Below are 22,721 nucleotides of genomic sequence, written 5' to 3'. Positions count from 1 at the left end.
TTCTTCATCTGGTTCGGCTCTGGGGTCTTCCAGTGCTGGATGTGTTCGCGTCCGAGATAAACGCGTAGCTCGGTCACTTCGGCTCCCGGTTTTCGGTGTCCCCAAGCCTGGGAGGTGGACGGGATGTCGTGTCCTTGGCCGAGGGGCATTTTGTATGCGTTCCCGCCGTTTCAGCTACTCAGGCCTTTGCTGTTAAGGGTGCGGCTTCTGGGGGCCAGGGTTGTCCTGATTTCTCCCTATTGGCCTAGGGCGAATTGGTTCCCATTGCTGCGGCTGAGGGCATCCGGTCGGATGTGGCCTCTTCCTCTGTGTCCGTCTCCCCTGGAGTTTCCCGGCCTCTCGTTGAGGTCTTAGGGGAGGTTACACTTGACTGCCTAGGAATGGCCCGCCGAGGTTTGACGGGTCTGGGGGTGCCAGTGGCTTTAAGTTCTACTTTACTGGGTTCCAGGCGGCGTTCCACTTTACTTTCTTAGGGTAGGCTGTGGTAGGTTTTTTTCTTCTTGATGCTTGAGGCATGTATTGGATCCTACCGGCACGTCTCTCTTTGATGTGATGCAGGTCTTGCAGGACGGTGCACAGTTGAGGTTGTCTGGGGTGTCTCTGCTGGTACAGTGGGCGGCTATTCAGGCATTTTGAGGTCCGTGGCGCAGCCTTCCGGTTAAGGGTCGTTTGTTGCCGGGATTTTTTCAGGGGCTTTTTCATTTGTTTCCTCGCCCTGTACGTTCTTTTCCTTCAGGGGATCTTTCTTTGGTATTGGAGGTTTTAATGGATTATCCTTTTAAACCTCTGGGGGACTGTGTTTACGTCTTCTTTCCTTAAGGACGTTCTTTTTGGTGGCCATTGCTTCGGCTCGCCGTTTAGTAGAATTGGGGGCCTTGGCCTGTTCCTTTCCTTTTTGGGAAGTTTTTCCGGATCGGGTGGTTCTGGTTCCGGTACCTTCTTTTATCCCGAAAGTCAATTCTTCTTTTCATGCTCGCCAGGAGGTCATCCTTCCTTCCTTTTGTCCGAATCCCGCTTTGGTGGAGGTGGTTCGTTTGCTTTTGTTGGATGTACGCAGGGCTTTGTTGGAGTGCCTGAGGGTGGTGGCTCCTTTCCGTAAGGGTGATTCGCTTTTTGTAAATTTTGGGCCGGCCCGTAGCGGAGATGCCTTCCACGGCTTCCTTGAGTCAGGGGGTGAGATCATTGATTCTGTTTGTTTTTTTCCTTGATGGGGGTTGTTCCTCATCAAGGGGTTTGGGGTCGTTCTACCAGGGGTATGGCGGCTTGGGTGGCAGAGTCTCAGGGGATTTCAGTGGTGGAAGTTTGCAGGGCCGCCACTTGGGCCTCGCCTTTGGCTTTCGTTCGGCATTCTGGCCGGTCGGACTTGGGTTGTATGGAGTCGGTATTGGTTCACCGGGTCTTATCCTCTATGAGGTCTTAGGGGTGGGGTTTTGGTGGCCTTTGTGCATGATATTGAACTTCTTGCAACTCAGTGTCCGTCTCCTGTGTGCTTCTTGCTATGTCTCATTGGTTTAATGGAAGGCGAGGGAGGGACGGGAGGTAATGCGTCCATTTTCTTGCGATAATGGCATTACTCCTAGTCCTACTCCCTCGCCTTCCTTTCCGTTCCCTCCCGCCCTCCCGGTACGGACTGTCTGAGTTGCTGCTTGGGCTTGGTTTTTGTACAGGAGGGGGTAGGGGTGGGGGGGGGGTTTAAAAGGGAAGGGGAGGGTCTAGTGGGAGGCAGGAAGCCTCATTGGTTTAAAGGAAGGCAAGGGAGTAGGACTAGGAGTAATGCCATTATCGCAAGAAAATGGACGCATTATTTTGAATATTTGGATGTGCCGTGGTTCCTTCTATTCTATCTAATGGTTACATGTTCAGGGGAAAAGTGCTTTCACCCCGCATCTGTAAATGCCTACCCCGCTCCAGGAGGACTCACCTTTGCATCCTCTTCCTGGATGCGCTGGAAACAAATGGCTTCCAGGGCAATCCCTACTGCATCAGATGACTTTGGCATGGACTCCGGCAAGCTTGCGCCGACAGAGCGATTGGGGGTGGCATAAGAAGCACTTCTACTGCCATCTCCTGTTGGGGAGAAAGTGGGCTGCCCACAGGCGGTGCACCAGCACTTCCCATGTAAGCGGGTGCAAGGGCGAAATGGTTCCATTCTCTGCACATACCCACCGGTCCGCATGACGGAACTGTTCCATAATGCGCACCAAACGCGTTAAAGGGAACTGTAAACCCCCTGAGAATATTTGACACTACCTACAGGAGTTACTCGCTCATGCCACTCTAAAGTGCAGTCAGTGAGAAACTAATTCCCGAAGCTATATACGATGCCGAATTGTTTGCACTTGACCACGGGTGCGATAGCGGACCTCTTGAAGGTTTATGCATTCCCTTCAAATACTATGATTTAGGCTACAAGGTTAGAATACTGTCTCGAAGCACGGACATTTTTAGGCAATGCACGAGCTATGGTTGTATTTTTACCTAAAGAAGAACACTAAGTAAAGCTAAATGACCATACTTAGCCAATAGCCTCGTATACGGAATAAAGGAGACACACTCACAGCAACGTTGTGTTCCACGTTCTAAATATGTTTTTCGTTTTGTAATACGAGACTTATCTCATACAAACAAATGAGATTTACATAATTACTATAAAAGGTTATACACTTACAAGGCTGCTTCGAGGAGCCTCGTTTTATTGCGGTTTAGTTATATTGTTTAAGGGTGTGAATGAAGCAGGTTGGAGGTGTCAGGGTTTCCGACTGTACTCCTCATTCCCTTTCACTCAAGGTGGCTGACAGCCCTCCTTCACTGCCTCCCCACCCCAACGGACAGGCTTCCTCCAATCTGCGTCACGCCTGCTGGACAGGACTCCCTACCGTCGCCGTGACGCCTGCCGCCGACAGTCATCGAGGGGCACAGGCTCGTCCCCTCCCACTGTAAATCACACCATAACAATGGGATTCTGAAATAAATAATAAATCCGCGGGGATGTCCCGGCTGGGGTCAGACGCCTCTCAGTACAGACAGGAGCTAAGTGGGCCGCGCTTAGAGCTGGGGCCGCAATTGTTGATCGGGTTTACTTGTTCCCGCCCAATAGAAACCCTCGCAGGCTAGAGCGGCCGCGGCGCTCCAACAGGCGCACGCTGCACGCAGACGGTGGCCGCTAGGAAAAAGCGGGCGGTGCGGATCATACTCCCCTCGCATCCCTTCCCGCTTTCTCTCTCAGTGCCGGAGACATGTAGAGCGACGCGTGTGAAAGTACGTTCGTGAGCCTGCCTATTGTACCACTGCGTGGGTCTTGTTCGTCCACAGAGGGAGGTCTGCGCCTGCAGACACAGAGAAGACATGCGGCCGCTTCCCGGAGGGCTCGCTCTGAATCCATAGAATAGCGAGTGGGCCAGGACCCCAGACCGGCTTGGAAAGAGACAGAGCTCGGTCACTGCTGGATGTTGCGCCGGGTTCCCTAGTCCCCGGCTGGCGCTGGAGGAGGAGGAGGCAGCAGCGAAGGGATGCGGGGCTCCGGCGGGGGGCGGCTCTCCGGGCTCCTCTGCGCCCCCGCCCTGCTGCTGCTTCTGCTCTGCTGCGCTAACAGGTATCGGACACCAAGGCCTTCTGTCCCGTACCCCCTACCCTGACTTTTCACTCCAGAAGCAGTGCGTGCAGTCTCTCTTATCCCGGGCAATCGGATCCACTCTGATTCCTGCCGACCCGTTCTCACGGGCAAGTCATGCATGTGGATCCACTACCTATGGTGGTTTAATCTTTCTTGTATCTCTTTTTGCCATAGCTTGATTTCCATCCTGTATGGTAGTGTGGATTCCAAGTGATCTTTCAGTTGAAGTCCATTGGGCTGGTGAAATGATGTGTGGAGACCCTGTTGGAAATGCCTATATGGTGGATTATTGATAGCCCAGAAAGCTGTCGGCTGTTCTATATTTTCTTCTCATCGTACACATGATGCTCTCTTCACAACATACTCTTGCTTGTTCCGAATTAGATACATGCCCTAGCTTTGTTTTGGAAGCACTGTCGTCCCAGGTCGTGACTACACTACGTTGCACTGTTCCCAGTGCTTCGAAATGTAGACATTCCGAGCACTGTTCAAATGTAGGTGTCAGTCTCGCACCCTGCCCGTGTTCAGCGTTACTTAAATATGTAACTGGAATCTAACGCCTTAGAATATGATTTATTCTATTAATCATCCATCACCGATTTCGCAAATCCTTCTTATGTAACTTTGATGAACTATATGGCTTTGAGATGTCTGGGAAAGCTAACTCTATGGGCTAGATATATGGTTCTTGCCCCTGACCTATGTAACATATCCAGTCTCAGCTCATGCCTCTTTCTCTTTCGTGCCCCTTTAGTGCCAACGACCCTGGGAATATGTCTTTTGTAAAGGAAACCGTGGACAAGTTGCTGAAAGGCTACGACATCCGCCTCCGACCTGACTTTGGGGGTAAGAGCGGGATATTTTGCGAGACGTGGTTATCTCAAGGTGAGTTGTTGTGCTGGTAAATCTGATGAAAGTGTGTTTTGCCGCAGGCCCGCCAGTTGCAGTTGGGATGAACATAGACATTGCCAGCATCGACATGGTTTCAGAAGTCAACATGGTGAGTACCTTTAGTTTGTGCATGTACAAAGTCTCTTTAAAGTTTCTCTTCATGTTTTAATCTTATTTTAAAGTTAACCCCTGCTTATTCTCTGCGAGAAACTACTGAATTCGTCATTAACATCACAAGCTTGCATAGGTGTCACGATATATATTATCCGTGCCGATAAAACAAGGGCACATTTTGCAACATTACCAAATAGCATTCTGACTCGCGTCTGTTTTGTGGGTGACTCCTATTTTTGCTCTTGCTTTCAATGGTGCTAGGTAGAAAGTACGGCATTTGTTGTGTGCGCACATGCATCCCACCCATCTCGCTAACAGGAGTGGAGTTGCTGCTCAATGTTACTTCTGCCGAGTCTGACAAGTATGAAAGTTTTATTCTTCCCACATTCAAGTACAGATCTTGTAACATGTGTGCTGACGCATCTAAAACATCTCTGAAGCAGAAGAGAAACTGCGTAGCTGATATTGCTACAGGTCTGTCTGACAAGATCTGAATGTACTATGGAGATGCTTTTGCTAGCAACAGCCTTTGCGATAAACGTGTCCATTAAAACGTAAAGGAGAATCTCCAGAGGAGCTCTCCACCGTGCTGATCTGGTGCCTGGGAATCGCCGAGCCGTCCCGCCAGGAACTCGTGTATATTGAGTGATAGCTGGAAGTTTTATTGCATTTACACTATTATTAGTGGCACGGACTCCTCTTTACGGAGTTTCTAGAAGACTAACGGTTAAAATCGAAACAAAGCAAATGAGTCGCTTTATTCTAGACTCTGTCCTCGAACATGATCAGTGTGCTCACTTATAGTTGTATTAACTTATTCCGACATATAATACTAGATAAGATGATAACCAGCAACATGGTTCATGTGGGAGTGTCTTGAAATTCCGCACTGTCATGTAGTCTTGTGGATATCAGTACGACGTAGGATTTGCTGTTGTAAGTGTTTGGTTTGCAGTTTAGTTGTTTTGTAAACCCGTTTCATTGCAGTTGTATCAATGTTAAAAGCGAGTAAGTACACATTGCAGGTTCATCACCTAGCACGTTGACGGTAGTACAACTTAGTCAATGGAATTTTACGCGAAGTTCGGCTGAAAGGGTTGTGACTTTTCAAAGGCATCAGAGGCCGATTCGGTAAATAACACGAAACGCAACCGAGGTAACTGCACACATCGTATGACGTAGGTTTAGGCGGTGCTCAGACGTGACTTTTCGGAACAAATAATATTACATAGAATTTATAGAAAGTTAGAAAATGTTTAAAAACATTTTACAAGAAAACTCAAATTAATAAGGAAACACCAGAAATACTTACATCCGAAATCACATTTGAGCTGTAAATCCGCACCTAGTGTGTTCCGGAATACATCAAGTTGACTCATCACATTGAAATCCGCATTAAGTGCTCTAATTGCTGGTCATTTTTGCACTTATAACTCAGTCTGAAACTGTGAGGAATGCGCAGGAGCAATTACAACAAAGAAACACATCACACGATCTTGTGACTTTTAGGATGCTAAAGAATGCTGTTTCATCAGCATAACGTTGAACTGAAATCCTACAGGAATGCATTTACCGGGAGCTTTTCCCAGCAGCCATTATCACACCACACCAACGCACGGGCGTAGAAAGCTAAACTATATCTGCTTTTAGCAGTTGGTTTTTCCATGTGATAGGCCTAAAGAGCTTGTACTTTATTACTTATTCAGTTGCCAAATGGAATTAATGTTTCAAAGGCGCAGATTGTTGAAGACACTATCTAATCCCTTCGTTTAGCAATCTAGCATTCCTTTTCACTTGGTCAGAATCATTTGTCTAGCAATGGCACGTGATAAATTGAACAATCATTTATAGTATGCTGTATTATAAGTACCACCCAGTAGAGTTTCACTTGCCCAACCCGGTCTTGAAAATTCGTGCAATACAAAAAAGTGTAACCTGTATACTTTTGATTTTAAGGATAAGGGGAACCCCCTATTTGACAGTGTACTTTTTATTTGAACGTATTATTGATATGTGTCCAGGTATAGATGTGTGATTCATATACTTTGCCCACAAGATTCACAGAAGTGTGCATTGTCAGAGAAACATTCTATCTTGCATTGACAATCAAACAATTGTTACTGTGTCACAACTGAGATTACAGCACCAAATGGTCCAAATTCATTCAGTTGTCGACTCGATATAAAGAACAAGGCTTAAGCAGCAAGGGTATACAGTGTGTAACAGACTCAAAGACTACATTATGCGTATTCAGTGTATGAAATACCAGAATAATTAATCTACGACCCAGAGACCATGGGTAAACGTTGTCGTTAAAATTACATGAGTACATTGAACGTTGTCCTGGTGGGTAAACCATAAGATTCCAAGTTTGTCCGCAGTTAGGATATTGCTGTGGCTTTTTCGATTTTTGCTTGTAATAAAAATCAAACCACATCAGATGTTAAATGGTGCCTCCGTATTACAGCATTTAGCAGCATCCTTTGTTTATAGTGCTCTTTTTTGCTGAGTGACTTTCAGTACGTTCAAATATGAGAAAGTTACTGGGGTTTTAAATAGTTATCTCACCCACAGCCGAATTCACAACTAATGTATGCAGAGTGGCGTTCCCTTTATAATACGTTTTGTGAAACTTGTTTAAATACGTTTTTTTCTGTTGACTGTAATAATTAGTTAGAGTGAATTGTTGTACCATATGCAAAACCAGTTGGCATCCATCTACGGAGCGAGTAGTGGACGTGGGGGTTGTTTTTGCAAATGGTACAATAATTCCCACGGATGTGTAAAAGAAAACACACATTGAATAAGATTCATTTTACATATACCTGCGACGAGAGGAAATAATTTGGCTCGGATTCTGGGAGAAATCATTGATTGTGAATTGGACGCAACACAAAGAAAAGCTTGATTTTTGTTATGATGGGGGTGCTACCTGAACAAACATGACTCTTGTCCTGATGATGGCCCTCTATTGATTGGTTCTCCTTTTGGAGTCGAAATGTCAACATTAATTCTTGAGGATTATTTCAGAATGGAATGAGTGGCTTCAGGACACCTGTACTGCAGGGGTCCCCTAGAAGTGCACTCTCCCTCTTATACATTTTTAACCACAATTTGTACATATTGTAGGTAACACTTGACACTTTTCACACTAATCATGTTTTACTGCGCCGTTATCTGAGGAGCACCTAAGTTTGCTAAATCATGTTAACAATTGAATAAAAGTGACATATTCCTAAGTTCCTTTGACCTTTTAGGTTTATAAGGTTCTTTTTAGAAGTAACTGTTGCCGTGGGAGTCAAGGGCCACACTCCCCGCCCCCCTCCTTGGGGCCATATATTTCTTAGAATATTTACATACACGGTTCCTGGGGTTACTTGGTTTGCCTCATTTTCTTTATATATTTCTGTTTTTGTGATAAGCCCAGTTTCTTTTTATATTGGAATATAAAACAAGTTGAAGGTGTATTCAAAACACATATAGAAGCACTTTTGATTTAAAATATCCCCAATAATGTTGCTGTGCTCTCTGTACCAATATGGGAGCCTCAGGCAGGCAAGAGTTACCGGACCACAACCATGATGGAAGAAGTCTTTTACCTGCTGCTTCGGGGCCTGCCTACAATGGCACTCCTGAGTGAACACCAAGTAGACTGTTTCAGCCCTTGACCCTCAAGGTAGTGGAGCCAGCTTTAAATCTGATCGGTTTGGGAGTAAACACTCAGAGCTCAACAGTTATAGCATGCAATGATGATTGTAACCCAGTGCTTATCCTTTGTAAGACAGAAAGGCACTTTATTACACCAAAAGCAGATAGCACCGAAATGAACATGACAGTTGACACAGAATTCTGTAACAAGTACTGCAGGGAAAATAAGCAAAAACGTATCAGACTTAAAATAATTTCAAAGGTGTAGTAGGCTCACTGTAATTAGGGGAATCATACTTCTGTGTCAGGGACAGGTAGGACATTTCTTCAGTACCGCAGTCACTGGCAACCACCACTCTGTTTTTTTCCTAAAGGTGAAAGAGTCCCAGTGTCTAGTGAACGCAAGGTAATGGATTCAGGAGTTAATTTTGCATAGCGGCAACAACGTCTCCAGAGCAAGGCCTTCACTCAGGAGTGTGTGTTTGTAATGGCCCACCTTCCTACGATGTTGTGCAAATGCAACTGGTCAGTGGGTGCAGCCACAGGCGCCACAATGGGAACAGGCCCAAACCAGGAGCACCTTCTCTCAAACAAGTGAATAGTCCATTCCCTGGTGCCAGTGACTCTTAGGACTTTCTTGATCGTTCACTCACTTGTGGAGTCTGCACAGCTGTTGGGAGTCAGGCATAGTCTGTGAAGACCATGTGTGTGGTTTTGCCATCTTGCTCTCATCCTTAATTGGCACTGTGCATTAGTTAAGGTTTAAGCAGCGATCGGGGACACAGGAAGTCCACTCCAGCACTGGGGTTGTCTCCTGTGTCGCTCTCTTGCCTCCTTGATGCACAGTGTGCTGCTCGCGATTTAATACTTTTAAGAATTTAATACTTTTTAGTGTTTTTAATTTTTTAATGAAATATCTTTTAATGAGTAACGAAACTGGGAATGAAACAGGGAATTGTATAAGGGGAATTTCAGTGTGAAGTTTTGTAATTTTAAGACTTGATGTTAATATCTTTGAGTGTTGGTTTATAATAAGACGGGGAACAACAAGGAAGTGAGGGTTGCATCGGACAGAGCGGTTAGTGCTCCAGCCTCCCACCTGTGTTCTTTGAACTCGCCTTGCTTATATAATGCCGGCCGCAGCACGGGCAGGACGCTAAGTAACGGTACGTGAATGACCTAAGAGAGCAGCTATAAATGTTGTTTTTTCAAAATAGTTCTTGCTGGTTCAAGTAAACTGTGAGTAGAATTTTTTTGGAGAATTGAATACTTTTAATAATTTAATACTTTTTAGTGTTTTTAAATTTTTTATTTGAAATATTTTTTAACGGGGAATGGCATAAGTGGAATTTGAGTGGGAAGTTTTGAAATTTTAAGACGTGGTGTTATTATTATCTATAAGTGTTGGTTTGTGTTAGACTTTTCATCCTTGGCGTGGTCTCCCTTAACTTTTTGCTTCTGTTCCCCAGGTTGTTGATGTGTGCTGGGCTCTGATTTTGCTGTTTTTGTTACTCTGGGCACTTTACCACTGCTACCCAGTGCTAAAGTGCAAGTGCTTCTTTACAAAATGTGTACGTAATTGGCTTATCCATGATTGGCACATTTTATTTACTAGTGAGTCCCTAGAAAAGTGCACTGGAGGTGCCAGGGCCTGTAAATCAAATGCTACTAGTGGGACTGCAACTGGTTGTGCCACCCACATAAGTAGCTCTGTAATCATGTCTGAGACCTGCCACTGCAGTGTCTGTGTGTGCAGTTTTAATTGTAAATTCGACTTGGCAAGTGTACCCACTTGCCAGGCCTATACCTTCCCTTTTCTTACATGTCAGATACCCCTAAGATAGGCCCTAGGTAGCACCAAGGGCAGGGTGCAGTGTATGGTTAAGGTAGGACATATAGTAATGTGTTTTATATGTCCTGAAAGTGAAATATTGCTAAATTCGTTTTTCACTGTTGCAAGGCCTGTCCCTCTCATAGATTAACATGGGGCTATCTTTAAATCTGATTAAAGCATAGATTCCCTTTGGGAGCGGATGGACATGTGGAGTTTGGGGTCTCTGGGCTCACAATTTAAAAATACATCTTTTAGTAAAGTTGATTTTAAGATTGTGTGTTTGAAAAATGCCACTTTTAGAAAGTGAGCATGTCTTGCTTAGACCATTTCTGTGACTCTGCCTGTTTGTGGATTCCCTGTCTGGATCAGTTTGACAGTTGGGCTGGTTGCACCTCACACTAGACAGTGACAAAAAGGGAGCTTGGGTGTAGCCTGCATATCCTGATGAGCTATCTGTGCTAAGAGGGAGGAGATGAGTGGTCACTCACACCTGAAAGGGCTGTGCCTGCCCTCACACAATGCAGTCTCCAACCCCCTGGTGAGTGTCTGGGGCCTGGCCCCGGCAAGGTAGGACTTCACATTCAAGAGAGACTTTACTTTGAAGTAGGCCTACTTCAAAGGAGAAATTGGGTATAAGAAGGGCACTCAAAAACACAGATTTTAGAAACACTTCTGGAAACAAGAGGAACCTCTGCCTGGAGAAGAGCTGAAGAGCGGAGGAAGAAGAGCTGCCCTGTCTGTGACTGTGCTTTCTAGAGCCATCCTCAAGTTGCTGCTTCTGCCAGAGTAAAAGGGCAAAGACTGGACTTTGTGTGCCTTCCATCTTGAGAAGAACTCTCCAAGGGTTTGATTTAGAGCTTGCCTCCTGTTGTTTGAAGTCTCTGGGCCAGCAAAGGCTTCTCTCTGCCAGCACCTGGAGTCACTGGAGAGACTCCTACTCTGCCCTCTGGTGCCCATCCAGTTCCTGAGACCCTGAAAGGAGAAGCTGACAGCCTAAAGAAAAGGAAATCCACGCACAGAGCGTCATGCTGGGAAAAGATCGACGCAACTCCGATCTGCGGCTGAAGAAACGACGCACCGCCGGCTCCGCAGCTGAAAATCGACACTTGCCGGAAACGCGACCGAAGAAGCAACGCATGGAGCAGGAGCCGAGATGCGCAGCTTCGCTGACGGAGTCTCGGAGATCGAGACTCATGCTGCATGGTTTTTGAATCATTGTGCGGCTGGATTTCTGACACAAGTACTGCTGGGCGTGTAAAAACAACGCAAGACCTGCCCGGACCCGAGAGTGCTGACTGTATCGACGCATCGCTCTCCTGCGCAGAGAAGGAATGACGCGCCTGACCGGACGAAAGGAGAAACAATGCTAGGTCCCGCTCGTGAGTGGAATCGACGCATCGCAAGCCCTTTTTGACGCACACTTGCCCGTGGGAGGTTAGTTTTGACGCACCCAAGGTACATTTTCACGCTAACAGTGTTAGTGTGTGTTTTAAACTACATAAAGACTCTTTTTGCTTTTTAATTCATAACTTGACTTGTTTATTGTGGATTTTTGTCGTTTTGGTCTTGTTTTGTGTAGATAAATATTCTCTTTTTTTCTAAACCTGTGTTGTGTCATTTTGTAGTGTTTTCATTAAGTTACTGTGTGTGTTGGTACAAATACTTTACACCTAACACTCTGAAGTTAGGCCTACTGCTCTGCCAAGCTACCAAGGGGGTAAGCAGGGTTTAGCTGAGGGTGATTCTCTTTTACCCTGACTAGAGTGAGGGTCCTTGCTTGAACAGTGAGTAACCTTACTGTCAACCAAAGACCCCATTTCTAACAGTTTGTCATAAGATGAGGAACAACAACAAAGAAATAGGTCTACTTTGGAGAGAGCGGTGAGTGCTCTAGCCTCCCACCTGTGTTCTTTGAACTCGGCCTGTCTATTTATTGGCGGCCGTGGCATGGGCAGGACTCTAAGAAAGGGTATGGGAATGACCTGAGAGAGCAGCTATAAATGTCGTTTTTGCAAAATAATTCTTGCCATTTTAAGTAAACTGTGAATAGGATACTTTTTTTGAGAATACTAAGAATGTAATACTTTTTAGTGTTTTTAATTTTTTGCTAAAAATATTTTTTAATGAGTAATGAAACAGGGAATGGTATAAGGAGAATTTGATTGTGGAGTTTTTTAATTTGAAGACGTGGTGTTAATATCGTTACAGTTGGTTTGTAATAAGACAGGGAACAACAACAAGGAAGTAAGGACTACATTGGAGAGAGCGGTTAGTGCTCTAGCCTCCCACCCATTTTCTATGAACTCAGCCTGCCTATTTAGTGGCAGCCACGCTCAGCAGGCACACCTAAGGCATGCCCGTCTGCACCCGTCTGCATCTGAATGCGGCCAGGGAGGCTGCACCTTTAACCTCCATTTTTTTGCACCTACTCCTCTTCCTTGGCTGGGCTAGGTCCTCCGATACAGAAGTAGTGTAGGCATTCGATAAACATTTAGGAAGAGGTGATGACCTGTAGCCATTGCTCTTTTTATTTTTCCAATACGGAGATGCCTCCCTCCTCCCCAGTTATGGTAACTAGGGGCACGGGGGAATTCTTAAAACCTTGCCATCGGGAAAGAGAGTCTCTCTTAAAAGGATTGCCAGGGAGAACCTTTACGTTATTTAGCTTAAATTGTCAATCCCTAGGAAAACACCAACAAGATCTATCTGATTTCTTATTAGATCACAACCCTGACGCATTGTTCCTTTCGGAGTCTTGGCTAAATGAAGCCTCCAGCCTGGACATTGTAGCAGCCCAGCCGCTTGGATATTGTGTTTCACATCTGCACCAGAAGGTCAAAAAGGGGGTGGGATTACAGTTTTACTCATGTTTACTGCCCCCCAGGGGCAGAGAAATTGGGTGTCTTAGCTATTAGAGGAACTGTCCTCTGTTATATTTAAATGTGCCAATTGTACGGTGCTGGGAGACCTAAACCTCAATTTGGACGAAAAAACAGACAAGGTCGGCCTGTCACTAATTGAAGGCTTTTTAGCTCTAGAGTTAGATCTGATTAATCATCTTCTCACTCATGCAGCAGGGCATCTATTAGATCTCATTTTATCATATCTGGATGCCATTTAGGCAGATATGCCTTTACCTTTAACATGGTCTGATCACTCAGTCATCCCCTGTCCTTTTTCAACTGATGCCCAATCGCTTGAGAAGAGTTTAACGGCCCACGTCTCAAGGGAGATGCTGGGCCAAGCTGGACGCTCGAAGATGAATATGCTGCTGGAAGAATCTATACCTGTGTTAGATAACACAGTCGAAAGCGCAGCACTAAAATAGACAACTGGCTTAGAGCTTCAGCAGATATGCTGGCACCTAGGAACCGTAAGAAGTACGCCAGATCATTGCCCCGGCACCATAGTTTACAGACTCCTTATATAAGGAGAAAAAAGTTTGTAAGCAGTTAGAGAGATTGTGGCTCAAAACATATCTTCAAAGTGATAAGATAATTTATAATAATGCCTTAAGAACATATCAGAAAAATTGTAGACAAGCTAAAGCCACTCACTTTATTGAGAAAATTACTGAAACTAAACACTGTCCTATGACACTCTACAAGGTAGTGAAGATGCTTGCAGATTCATCCAAACTCACCCCCAATATTTCCCTCTCCCAACTGCAACGTGACGACATATCTGACTTTTTCATCAATAAAGTCAAGGCCACTAGGAAGACTTTCCTTTCCCCAGGAAAGACCCACAAATTTATGGATACCCATAGTACTCTAAATACCCACTTTGAATCTATGGATCTATCTTTTGCACAGCTCGCATTATCGACTGTAAAATCTGTCTCCTCTTTAGATCCGTGCCCCCCTGATATTTTAGGCAAGCTCTCTCAACAAAATCTAGAGCTAATTAGCCGTCTTCTAAATCTATCTTTATTGAATGGGGTAGTTCCTAGTTGCTGGAAAAGGCCTTAGTTACCCCTTTTTTTAAAAAGCCTAATGCCGATTCACAAATATGGTCCAGTTATAGGCCCGTATTCCTACTATCCATATTTTCGAAACTGCTAGAAAAACATGTGAATCTGCAACTAACACAACTTATAAAACACAATGACTTACTTCATCCAATACGGAGATGCCTCCCTCCTCCCCGTCCTCAATTGCTCTTTCGTGCAGATTATAGTACCAAATCTACATTGCTTGGGGGCACCAATTTCCTGGGAGACAAACTGGATGAGGGAGGAGCAGCTTCACTCCTGTTTTTAGACCTGAGCACAGCCTTCAATACAGTCAATCTTAAAATACTACTTAAAGGACTTGATTGATTGGGTATACGAAGAAAAGCGATCGAATGGATAGAATCCTTTTTGACGGGTGGCTTCTTTCAGGTTAACTCAAATCAATGCAGATCCAGGACTTGAAAAATCTACTTGGCCACTCCCTATGATGAGTTTTATTTTTTTGAGGTCGAGCTATTTTTAGATTCCACTCGACCCTTCTGGCTAGTGAACAAATAACAGGTGTTCTGTTCAGTCAGAAATTGAATTAGCAATAAAGATGCCTTTAAATCTTATTCTTGTCACATTTGCTGTGTGTTCAGAGGTCAAAAGTCAGTTTGTCTTCTTACGGTGCAAATACTTTTCCTTGTGACTGCAGAGTTCCAGGATTTTGTAAGGTGAACTGTCTGACCTATGTGAAATGAAAGGCTTTTGGTATCAGGTTTTTCCTAACACACAACATTTATATAACTAAGTCAACTTTACAAACATTTCAAAATATATTTCAATATCTGTGAAAGACCTTTTTTTCTACTTCTGTGTGATGAAAAACATATTTAATAGAATGAAAAAAAAGTCAGAACACTTTACTTGGTGAAGTGCAAACCATAAATGTTTTCTGAAACCCAATGTTCACAGATTATTGTTAATACACAATATAGTTTTATCAGTAAATCTGCAAGTTAGTGGGAAGGTTTTTGGACATTTCTTGGAAATTTATTGTCTGTAAATGACAGTGCGCTACCACATCATGCTTTAGTACTATATTTAGTAAAAGTGAGTGTTTAAACATAAAATGAGAAACACTCCCGCCCAATGGCAAAGCTATTAGTAAATTAAGAGGAAAGTCATGCATAGATCACGTGTACCCTAGATGTGGGCTAGATTTATTATACATGAAGCAAACATTTAGTGTATTTAATCAAACAAAAGAGGATTTTTTTACAGCAGAAATGCTGAACTCACATATTTGAAGATGCACTCATATGTTAGAATGAAGAAAAAGGCGACTGTAAAATACAATATTTGCCTAGGATCACACAATTTGAGACCCGATTTTGGGTCAAGTGCATTACAATTAGGTTGAGTACATTATTCAAGCTACTCAACCTGCAGGTCTAGTAACATTTTAATGATTTTTCGAGGCCTGAGATCTCAGCCATGTGCGCTTATGTCAGGAGTGCCTCAGGGCTCTATTCTGAGCCCGTTATTATATAATCTTTTTGTGAGCCAACTAGCAAAAAAATTTCAGGGTTTTGGCCTCACTCTTTTGGCTTATGCACATGATACCCAAATTGTGGTGTCTCTGTCTTCGAAGGACCAGTCTACTGTGTCTGCACTTCCTCTCTGTCTTCAACAAGTGGCAGATTAGATGTCCGTAATTTTTTTTACGCTGAATGGGGACAAAACTGAAGTACTCCTGGTTAGTAAATCCCCACTGCGGGCCAGCATCCTTAGGTGCTCCTCCTCTCCCTGCTGCATCAGTAAAAAGTTTGGGAGTATGGTTGGATCAGGAGCTGTCAATGGGGCAACAGATAACTAAGGTGGTTGCCACTTCTTTTGGCATTTTTAAATGGCTGAAAAAAATACTATAAAGTATTCCATTTACAGCTCAGCGTACCGTAGTCCAAGCATTAATTATTTCAAGGCTGGACCACGGTAATGTTCTCAATCTTGGAGTGACAAAAACCTTGTTAAAACGCCTGCAAATAGTACAGAATGCAGCAGTGCGTCTCTTGCTTCACCCGGCGCATTTCACTAGTTCTGCCACCTTACTCAATTCTCTCCATTGGTTGCCCATGGACAAACGGGTGCATTTTGAAACACTCTGCGTTATGTATAAGTGTCTCCACAACACTGCCCCATCCTATTTGAGCTCCAATGTCCCCTATTATGTGCCACAGCGTACACTTAGCTCAAGCCATCAGAACCTAGCTGTTCGCCCTGTAGTCAGACGGGCCTGGCAAAGTGGCTGTTCCTTCTGCGTTCTTGGTCCTAAACTGTGGAACAGCCTCCCGCCACATCTGAAAGAATGCAAATCCCATCTGGAATTCCATAAACTGTTGACAATGTGGCTATTCCCACCAATTCAGTGCTGGGAGAACTGCTCATTGGTTACCGTGGCTTGGCTAGTGTGGGAAACCTGCTGGGTAGCCGTGCGGTTTATAAATTATGTAATCAATCAATCAGGGAGGCCCACTGCAGTGCTCGGTGAGCTCTGGTGTCAATCCCAAGCTAATCAACACTTCTGAGATGTCCCTTACTTCTAGGCGAAGCAGATGGGTTCCTCTGAACAATGCACTCCCGCGTGGGTATCTTCCACTCCCCTCTCTCTCAACAGGGTAGGCAGGCTCTATTACAGAGGCAGTCCCATGGCTTCTCCAGAAGCTCCTTGCAGACTTTCCAGATGATGTTCCCTCACGTCTTGCAGACTTGTTGTCAGCAGCACTACCATTAAATCATAGGAATTCCTCTGTTACCCTATTGAGTACCCACTCTATGAGCAGTGAGATAACTGGAACCAAGTGGGGAAGTTTCAGTCCGACTTTTATAGCCCCATTGAGGTCCGTGAATATGGATACCACTATCAAGTTTCTGAAACTGTTTCATAGCTGTTCCCTCTCTTAGTGTGTCTCTCCTCTACATAGCAGACATAGGGGGTTATTCTAACTTTGGAGGAGTGTTAATCCGTCCCAAAAGTGACGGTAAAGTGACGGATATACCACCAGCCGTATTACGAGTTCCATAGGATATAATGGACTCGTAATACGTCTGGTGGTAAATCCGTCACTTTTCCGTCACTTTTGGGACGGATTAACACCTCCTCCAAAGTTAGAATAACCCCCATAGTCTTTGTTTCAAATAATGTTTTGGACAGCAGGGTTATCTCAAATAGCAGCATCCAAAACATGAGAACAATCATATGTGTATATCCTACACCTGGTAGCCATCAACCTTTGGAAGTACCACCTCTGCGAGAGACAAACGGACAGACTCTGCATGAATAATTCCCTCACCACAACAAGGAAAGTGTATAGTAAGAGAAAATTAGCAGGCCTTTGCTAAAACAGTCACCGCTGCATTATTAAAGCAGTACTATATCCGTTTTCCTATGTCTCACAGTCTGAGACTAAACTCAAAGCTCACAAATGCCAGCAATACACTCTGGCAGTTTGGGAAGGCTGTCCCTCAGACTCCATCTTGTGTCATGTTCCTGTCTTGCTTGATCAGGTGTGATCCATATTGGATCTTAGTGGCTTCACAGTCATAAACTTGCATTAAGCATTGAGTTGCACTATCAGTCACCATATTTACTTCTCATGTACATGCCCCTCAGTCAGGGATGGCTGCACAGGGTCTGGACACATCATGGTAGCTAAAATACGCATTTTCATTTCAAGGACTGGAAAACAGCTTGTCCTTTACTGTAGGTCAGAAAAAGGGTATGCTGCCATCACTGCTTCATGATTATATCTCAAGACATGGACAGTAGTCTCAGAACCTTTTATACCGCCTCGGCATCACCAGGCACCCTTTTAATGTTGTTTGGCCTGGATGCAAAAATAATTATGATACCAGTGAAAACTACAGTTGAATTGCTCAGGATGGGCGGCTCATCTGTAAAACCATACAACAACATTCCCATCCCAGCAGCTCTCCTTCTAGATCTGAGTAGCTGGATCCTTACTTTATGGTTGGAGCAACCCAGTCGACCGCTAAGCAGAACTGGCGGGTAAGTCTGTTTACACTCCAGTGCTGCAGTACAGCTTTGTGCTTCACAGTAATGTCAAATCTTTGCAAGAAAATATACCTAGGAAAAACTTAAAGCTCTCACCATATGTTACCATCAACCATTTAATTAGCATGTGATCCATCTCAAGCATGAATTTCGTGACAAAAAAGAAAGGCCAGTAACACAAAGGGCCGAATGGGTACAAAAAGGACTCCTTCCCAAGGCTACACAAGTCTGTTACATAAGAATCAGATTGTGACTGATAAATGCAGCTGAGCACTCTCTCCCCTTGTCATGGAATGGACTGAGAATGGGTCCAACTCCCTTGCCTGAGGTGTCACTCTGGACAATAAAAGGCTGACCCTTGTCTGGTGCTTTCAATACAAGAGCATTGCATAGCACTGCCTTCCAGCCTTGAAAGGCCTTGTTACATTTTGCAGTTCAGTCCTTCTTTGTGGGTTGTTTATTGGAAGTCAGGGCTCTCGTTGGAGCACCTATAGTGCCATAATTAGCTAAAATGTTCCTGTGATACCTATTGAGACCTAGAAATGCTCACACCTTGTATTGTATTGTAGGGACTTTCCAATCTAACACTGACTGGACTGTGACTTCCAGTGGATGAATCCTCACATTTTTAACCTGATGGCAAAGTAGACCATGGAGGACTGTTTCATCTAACATTTGATTGCCTTGAAGGTCAGTTTAATTCCCTGATGCTCACCAACACCTGTTTTATGTGTTTCACATAGTCCTCACATGAGTTGCTCAAAATGACAGTGTCATGAAGATAAACCATATTGAATGTTTGTGCCCCAACAGGTGGTTGATAAGATGCTGAAAGTTTGCAGTGGATTTCTTCAGCCCAAATGGTCTGACCCTAAACTTGTTCAAACTCTCTTACTTGGAGAACTTAGTTTTCTCCTTGGCAGGAGCTTGCCAGTGCAATCTGCTGGTACCCATTCAACTGATCAGACATTTTGGGGAATGGGCAGCCCCCAGCCAGTGCACGAGCTTTTCATTTCTGGGGATCGGGTGTTTAGTTCTGTGGACTATGGAGACAATCATTCACTCCCATGTGCAGTATCCTGGTAACCTCTTTTGATGCACTCCTGGACCTAGTCTTACATCTTGTTGGTCTTGCTTTTCATAGGTAATATATTCCCTTATCAGTGTCATGCACACCAATGGGTGTTAATCCTGGGGTCAGTGAGAAGAGATGGGTACAACATCCTAGAACGTCTCTGCACTCTTTTTTACTTCTTAAGAGTAAGATCTGGGTGACCTTCACCACTTCTGCAGAGCTACCCTTCTATTCACTTCCGTGAAGTTGGAGAATGCCCATAGGCTTATTATCAAATTTCTCCAGGGAAATGGCTTCAGAGGTTCATATGGAACACCCTTCTACATTCTCATGTGGCACCTGTGTCCATTGACTGGTCTCCTGTTTTCTGTAGTCTCAGGGACACAAAATACTTCAACTCATCATGCTACAACACCTGGACCTTGCTTGCTGCAAGTCTTGCTCTGCCAAGTGGTGCTGTGCCCTTCCACCACTATGAGGGTAGTGTTGTGGGCGCCCCTTCTGGTCCAACAAGATTGCAGTCCATGAGACGGACCTATGTTATGGCGCACAAGCATACTCTTTGTTCACCTACAACAAAAACATCAGCATTAACAATCTAGACAACATTTTAGTTTATCACTTTGGGCAGGAGTACATGTCTTTACCATGGAGTGGACTTTTCTGTCCCAACACACCCAAAACATGGCCACATTTCCATTAGGTACGTGGTAACAGCCTTTGGGAGTAGCACCCCTGGAAGAGACATTTGGACGGCCTGACTCAATGACTCCTTCTGCACAACAAAGGAGATTGGAGCCTCCACCCCCCCACACCCTCGAAGCCAAATGGTGGTACTCAGCAAAAGTCAGTTAACAAGCCTCTGTTATCACAGCTGCGTAACTAAAGGAGTCCTATCTTCAGCATCCACATTTCACAGTCTCATAGCTCAAGAGGCAGAAAACACTTTGCCAGTGTGGAAGTCTTTCTTTCCTTTAGTCTTCATCTTCTGTCACTCTTCACTAAAGGGTATCTAAGGTAGACTCCTCTGACCTCAGTCACACACCCTTGAATACAAACTCAGTCGCACTACTGGTCACCATATATAGTCCTTGTGCACAGACCCCTTACCCAGGGATATCAGCACCAAGTCAGGGCACAGTAAGGTAGCAGCTGGTTGGCATATCAGTCCTCAAGGACTTATTAAAAACTGCAGTATGTTGCTGCCACCACTGCTTCATGATTATGGCCATGACATAGACAGTAGGTCTGTGTCATCGGATGTACACGTGCCTTCAGACCACAAAGCCAGGCCCTGGTTCTCCAAATTTTTCAAACAACATTGACCTCAGTGCTGACATGATTTTTGTGTGTGCTGGACACACACAATTAGGATACTAGTAAAAACTACAGATGAAATACTCCACACAGGGATCCACACCTGTAAAACCATGCAGGGGACATTCCTGTTGTGACGTGCATACAATGCAGTTAATATCACTGTGTTCATGTCTTGATTCTGTGATTATTAGAGGTCTGTGCATACTGTGGCTTCATATTTCTGTAAGATGCAGGGCCTACACCACTTTTGGTGGTTTCTAAAGTGTCTGATAGGCTTCATACACCATTTCTGTTATGTGTAAATGATTGCTTGTCATTAAACATGGACTAGTCATGGGAATGCTATGCCTCATTTAGCAATGAAGTCTATAAATCATTTAAACTGATTTCATGCATTTTAGAAGTGAGTCATTATGTTCTGTGTATTTTTTGTGTTGTTAATGACTTCTGAAGTCAGTCTGTAGGCTTGGATGCAATTTTTTTTAATTATCATTATCCTCTTACTTGCTTATGAAGTTCCCACAGTTTTGATCTTGTATGTTTTACGTATTGACCATTATACCTCTTTTTAGATCTATTCAATGCATTATTTTTATGTCTCTAACATTTTCCAGGGTGTCTGGTTGTTTATGTTCTGTACATGTTTTGACTGTAATAATAACTCATGGAGAGATCACTCGCGAGCACGTTACTTTGTGCTTACTATTATTACTTAACCCAATTCTACAACTATGTATACATAAGAGCGCATCCTTATAAGTTGTACTTAAATGTGTTTCTCTGCTGTGCGCACTGAAATGCACATTAATAATAACAATACACAGAAAGAAGAACGGGTAGTTGTGGACACAAAGGTGCACTTCCCAAATGTTATAACAGTAGGTAGATAATATAAAGTCTGTCACAGGGAGCTGAGGTGCTAGGTGGTTGAATAAGCTCCACTACCCTAGAGCGTAAGGTGGTGTGCAAAGGCAGCACCACGTAGAAGTAGTTACAGAAACCGCAGCACTCAAAAAGTTCATCCACAAAACAAGTCCTTCAATAAAGTTCAAAGTTAGTAGCTTCATTTATTTAGAGACATCAGCATGAAGTCCATCCAGGAACCATCGTGTCATAGCACAGCCATCATATTCAAATAGAAGAACATCATTGTAGAGGCAGGCCAACATGTGTTTCGTCACAAGGTGACTTTCTCAAGGCTGCAAAATACATAAACCAACTTTGGTACTGCGTTCCTTGTCCTGAATGACTAGAGGATGATAATAATGCCAATAGCGTGTAGGGGTCAGATATAGTACCCACCGAGGATTGAATCAGAAAAGATTGGTGCAGTGCGTAACCCATTATGACAGTGAGAGCAAAGAGGTGAGGTAAAAAACAAAGAATATGAGATATGCGAAAGATGTGAAAAGATACACCTAATAAGTAAGTTAGTACAGTGCTTAATTTGTAAATACAAACGTGCCGGTGCTCAGAGCTCTCCTCTGAAAAACTAAGCTTCTGCAATTAAATGTGCAGGAACGGCACACTATGGTAGCGTATTCCTGAAGCCATCTCGGGCCTCTTCAATCCACTTAGAGCCACTCCCTGTTTTTCGTTTTTCTCTTTCTCTGTTTTTCCCAAATGTGTCTTTTGCTTGCAGCAAATGCTTGAGGCAGAAGAATAAGCACCAGCGCTCACAAATAAGTGCCAGTGCTTAGCACCGGAAACAACAAGCACAAATTAGGCACTGGGTTAGTAGCTCCAAAAGAACTAATTCTACCCAATCTGGGTGTACTTCTTTTACAATAGGGCCACATGTACAAAGGATTTTGCACGTCACAAACAGCGAATCTGGCTGTTTGAGATGTGCAAAATGCACTTCCCCATGTACAAGCCCAGTTTTGCAATTCGGTAAAATTTTTACGGGATTGCGACTTGCATTTAGGAAGGGGTGTTTCCTTCCTAATTGCGACTCGCAGTCCCATGTATGATTGTTTTGTGTCCTCAAATGCGGTCGCAAAACAATTGCAGTTAGCACCAGTGTCACACTGGTGCTAACCCATTCGCAAACCGGAAGGGGCCCCTATGGGACCCCTTCCCCTTTGTGAATGTCACAGAATTTTTTTTTTCAGAGCAGGCAGTGGTCCTGTGGACGGACCACTGCCTGCTCTGAAAAAATGAAACAAAACGTGTTTTTTGTTTGTTTTTGTAATGCATCTCGTTTTCCTTTAG

The 22,721-nt window shown here is 44.2% G+C and overlaps 1 protein-coding gene across 2 annotated transcripts in view; it reads left to right on the top strand.

The window, feature by feature from the left end:
- GABRB3 (gamma-aminobutyric acid type A receptor subunit beta3) overlaps positions 1–22,721 on the top strand; it is an 887,545-nt gene that overhangs the window by 573,248 nt on the left and 291,576 nt on the right. The window contains exons 1-3 of one of the 2 annotated variants that reach the window (XM_069204277.1): positions 2,893–3,592; positions 4,368–4,459; positions 4,546–4,613. In XM_069204277.1, coding sequence (XP_069060378.1) covers positions 3,510–3,592; positions 4,368–4,459; positions 4,546–4,613 — 243 coding nt within the window. In that variant the 5' untranslated portion in view covers positions 2,893–3,509. Of the gene's footprint in view, positions 1–2,892; positions 3,593–4,367; positions 4,460–4,545; positions 4,614–22,721 lie in introns of those variants that run through there. The other variant, XM_069204276.1, reaches the window with a different exon arrangement.

Source organism: Pleurodeles waltl, chromosome 8 (genome assembly GCF_031143425.1).
Source record: "Pleurodeles waltl isolate 20211129_DDA chromosome 8, aPleWal1.hap1.20221129, whole genome shotgun sequence".
Classification (NCBI taxonomy): Eukaryota; Metazoa; Chordata; class Amphibia; order Caudata; family Salamandridae; genus Pleurodeles; species Pleurodeles waltl.
Note: the sequence above shows the minus strand (reverse complement) of the source record. Positions and strands in the feature narration are given on the sequence as shown.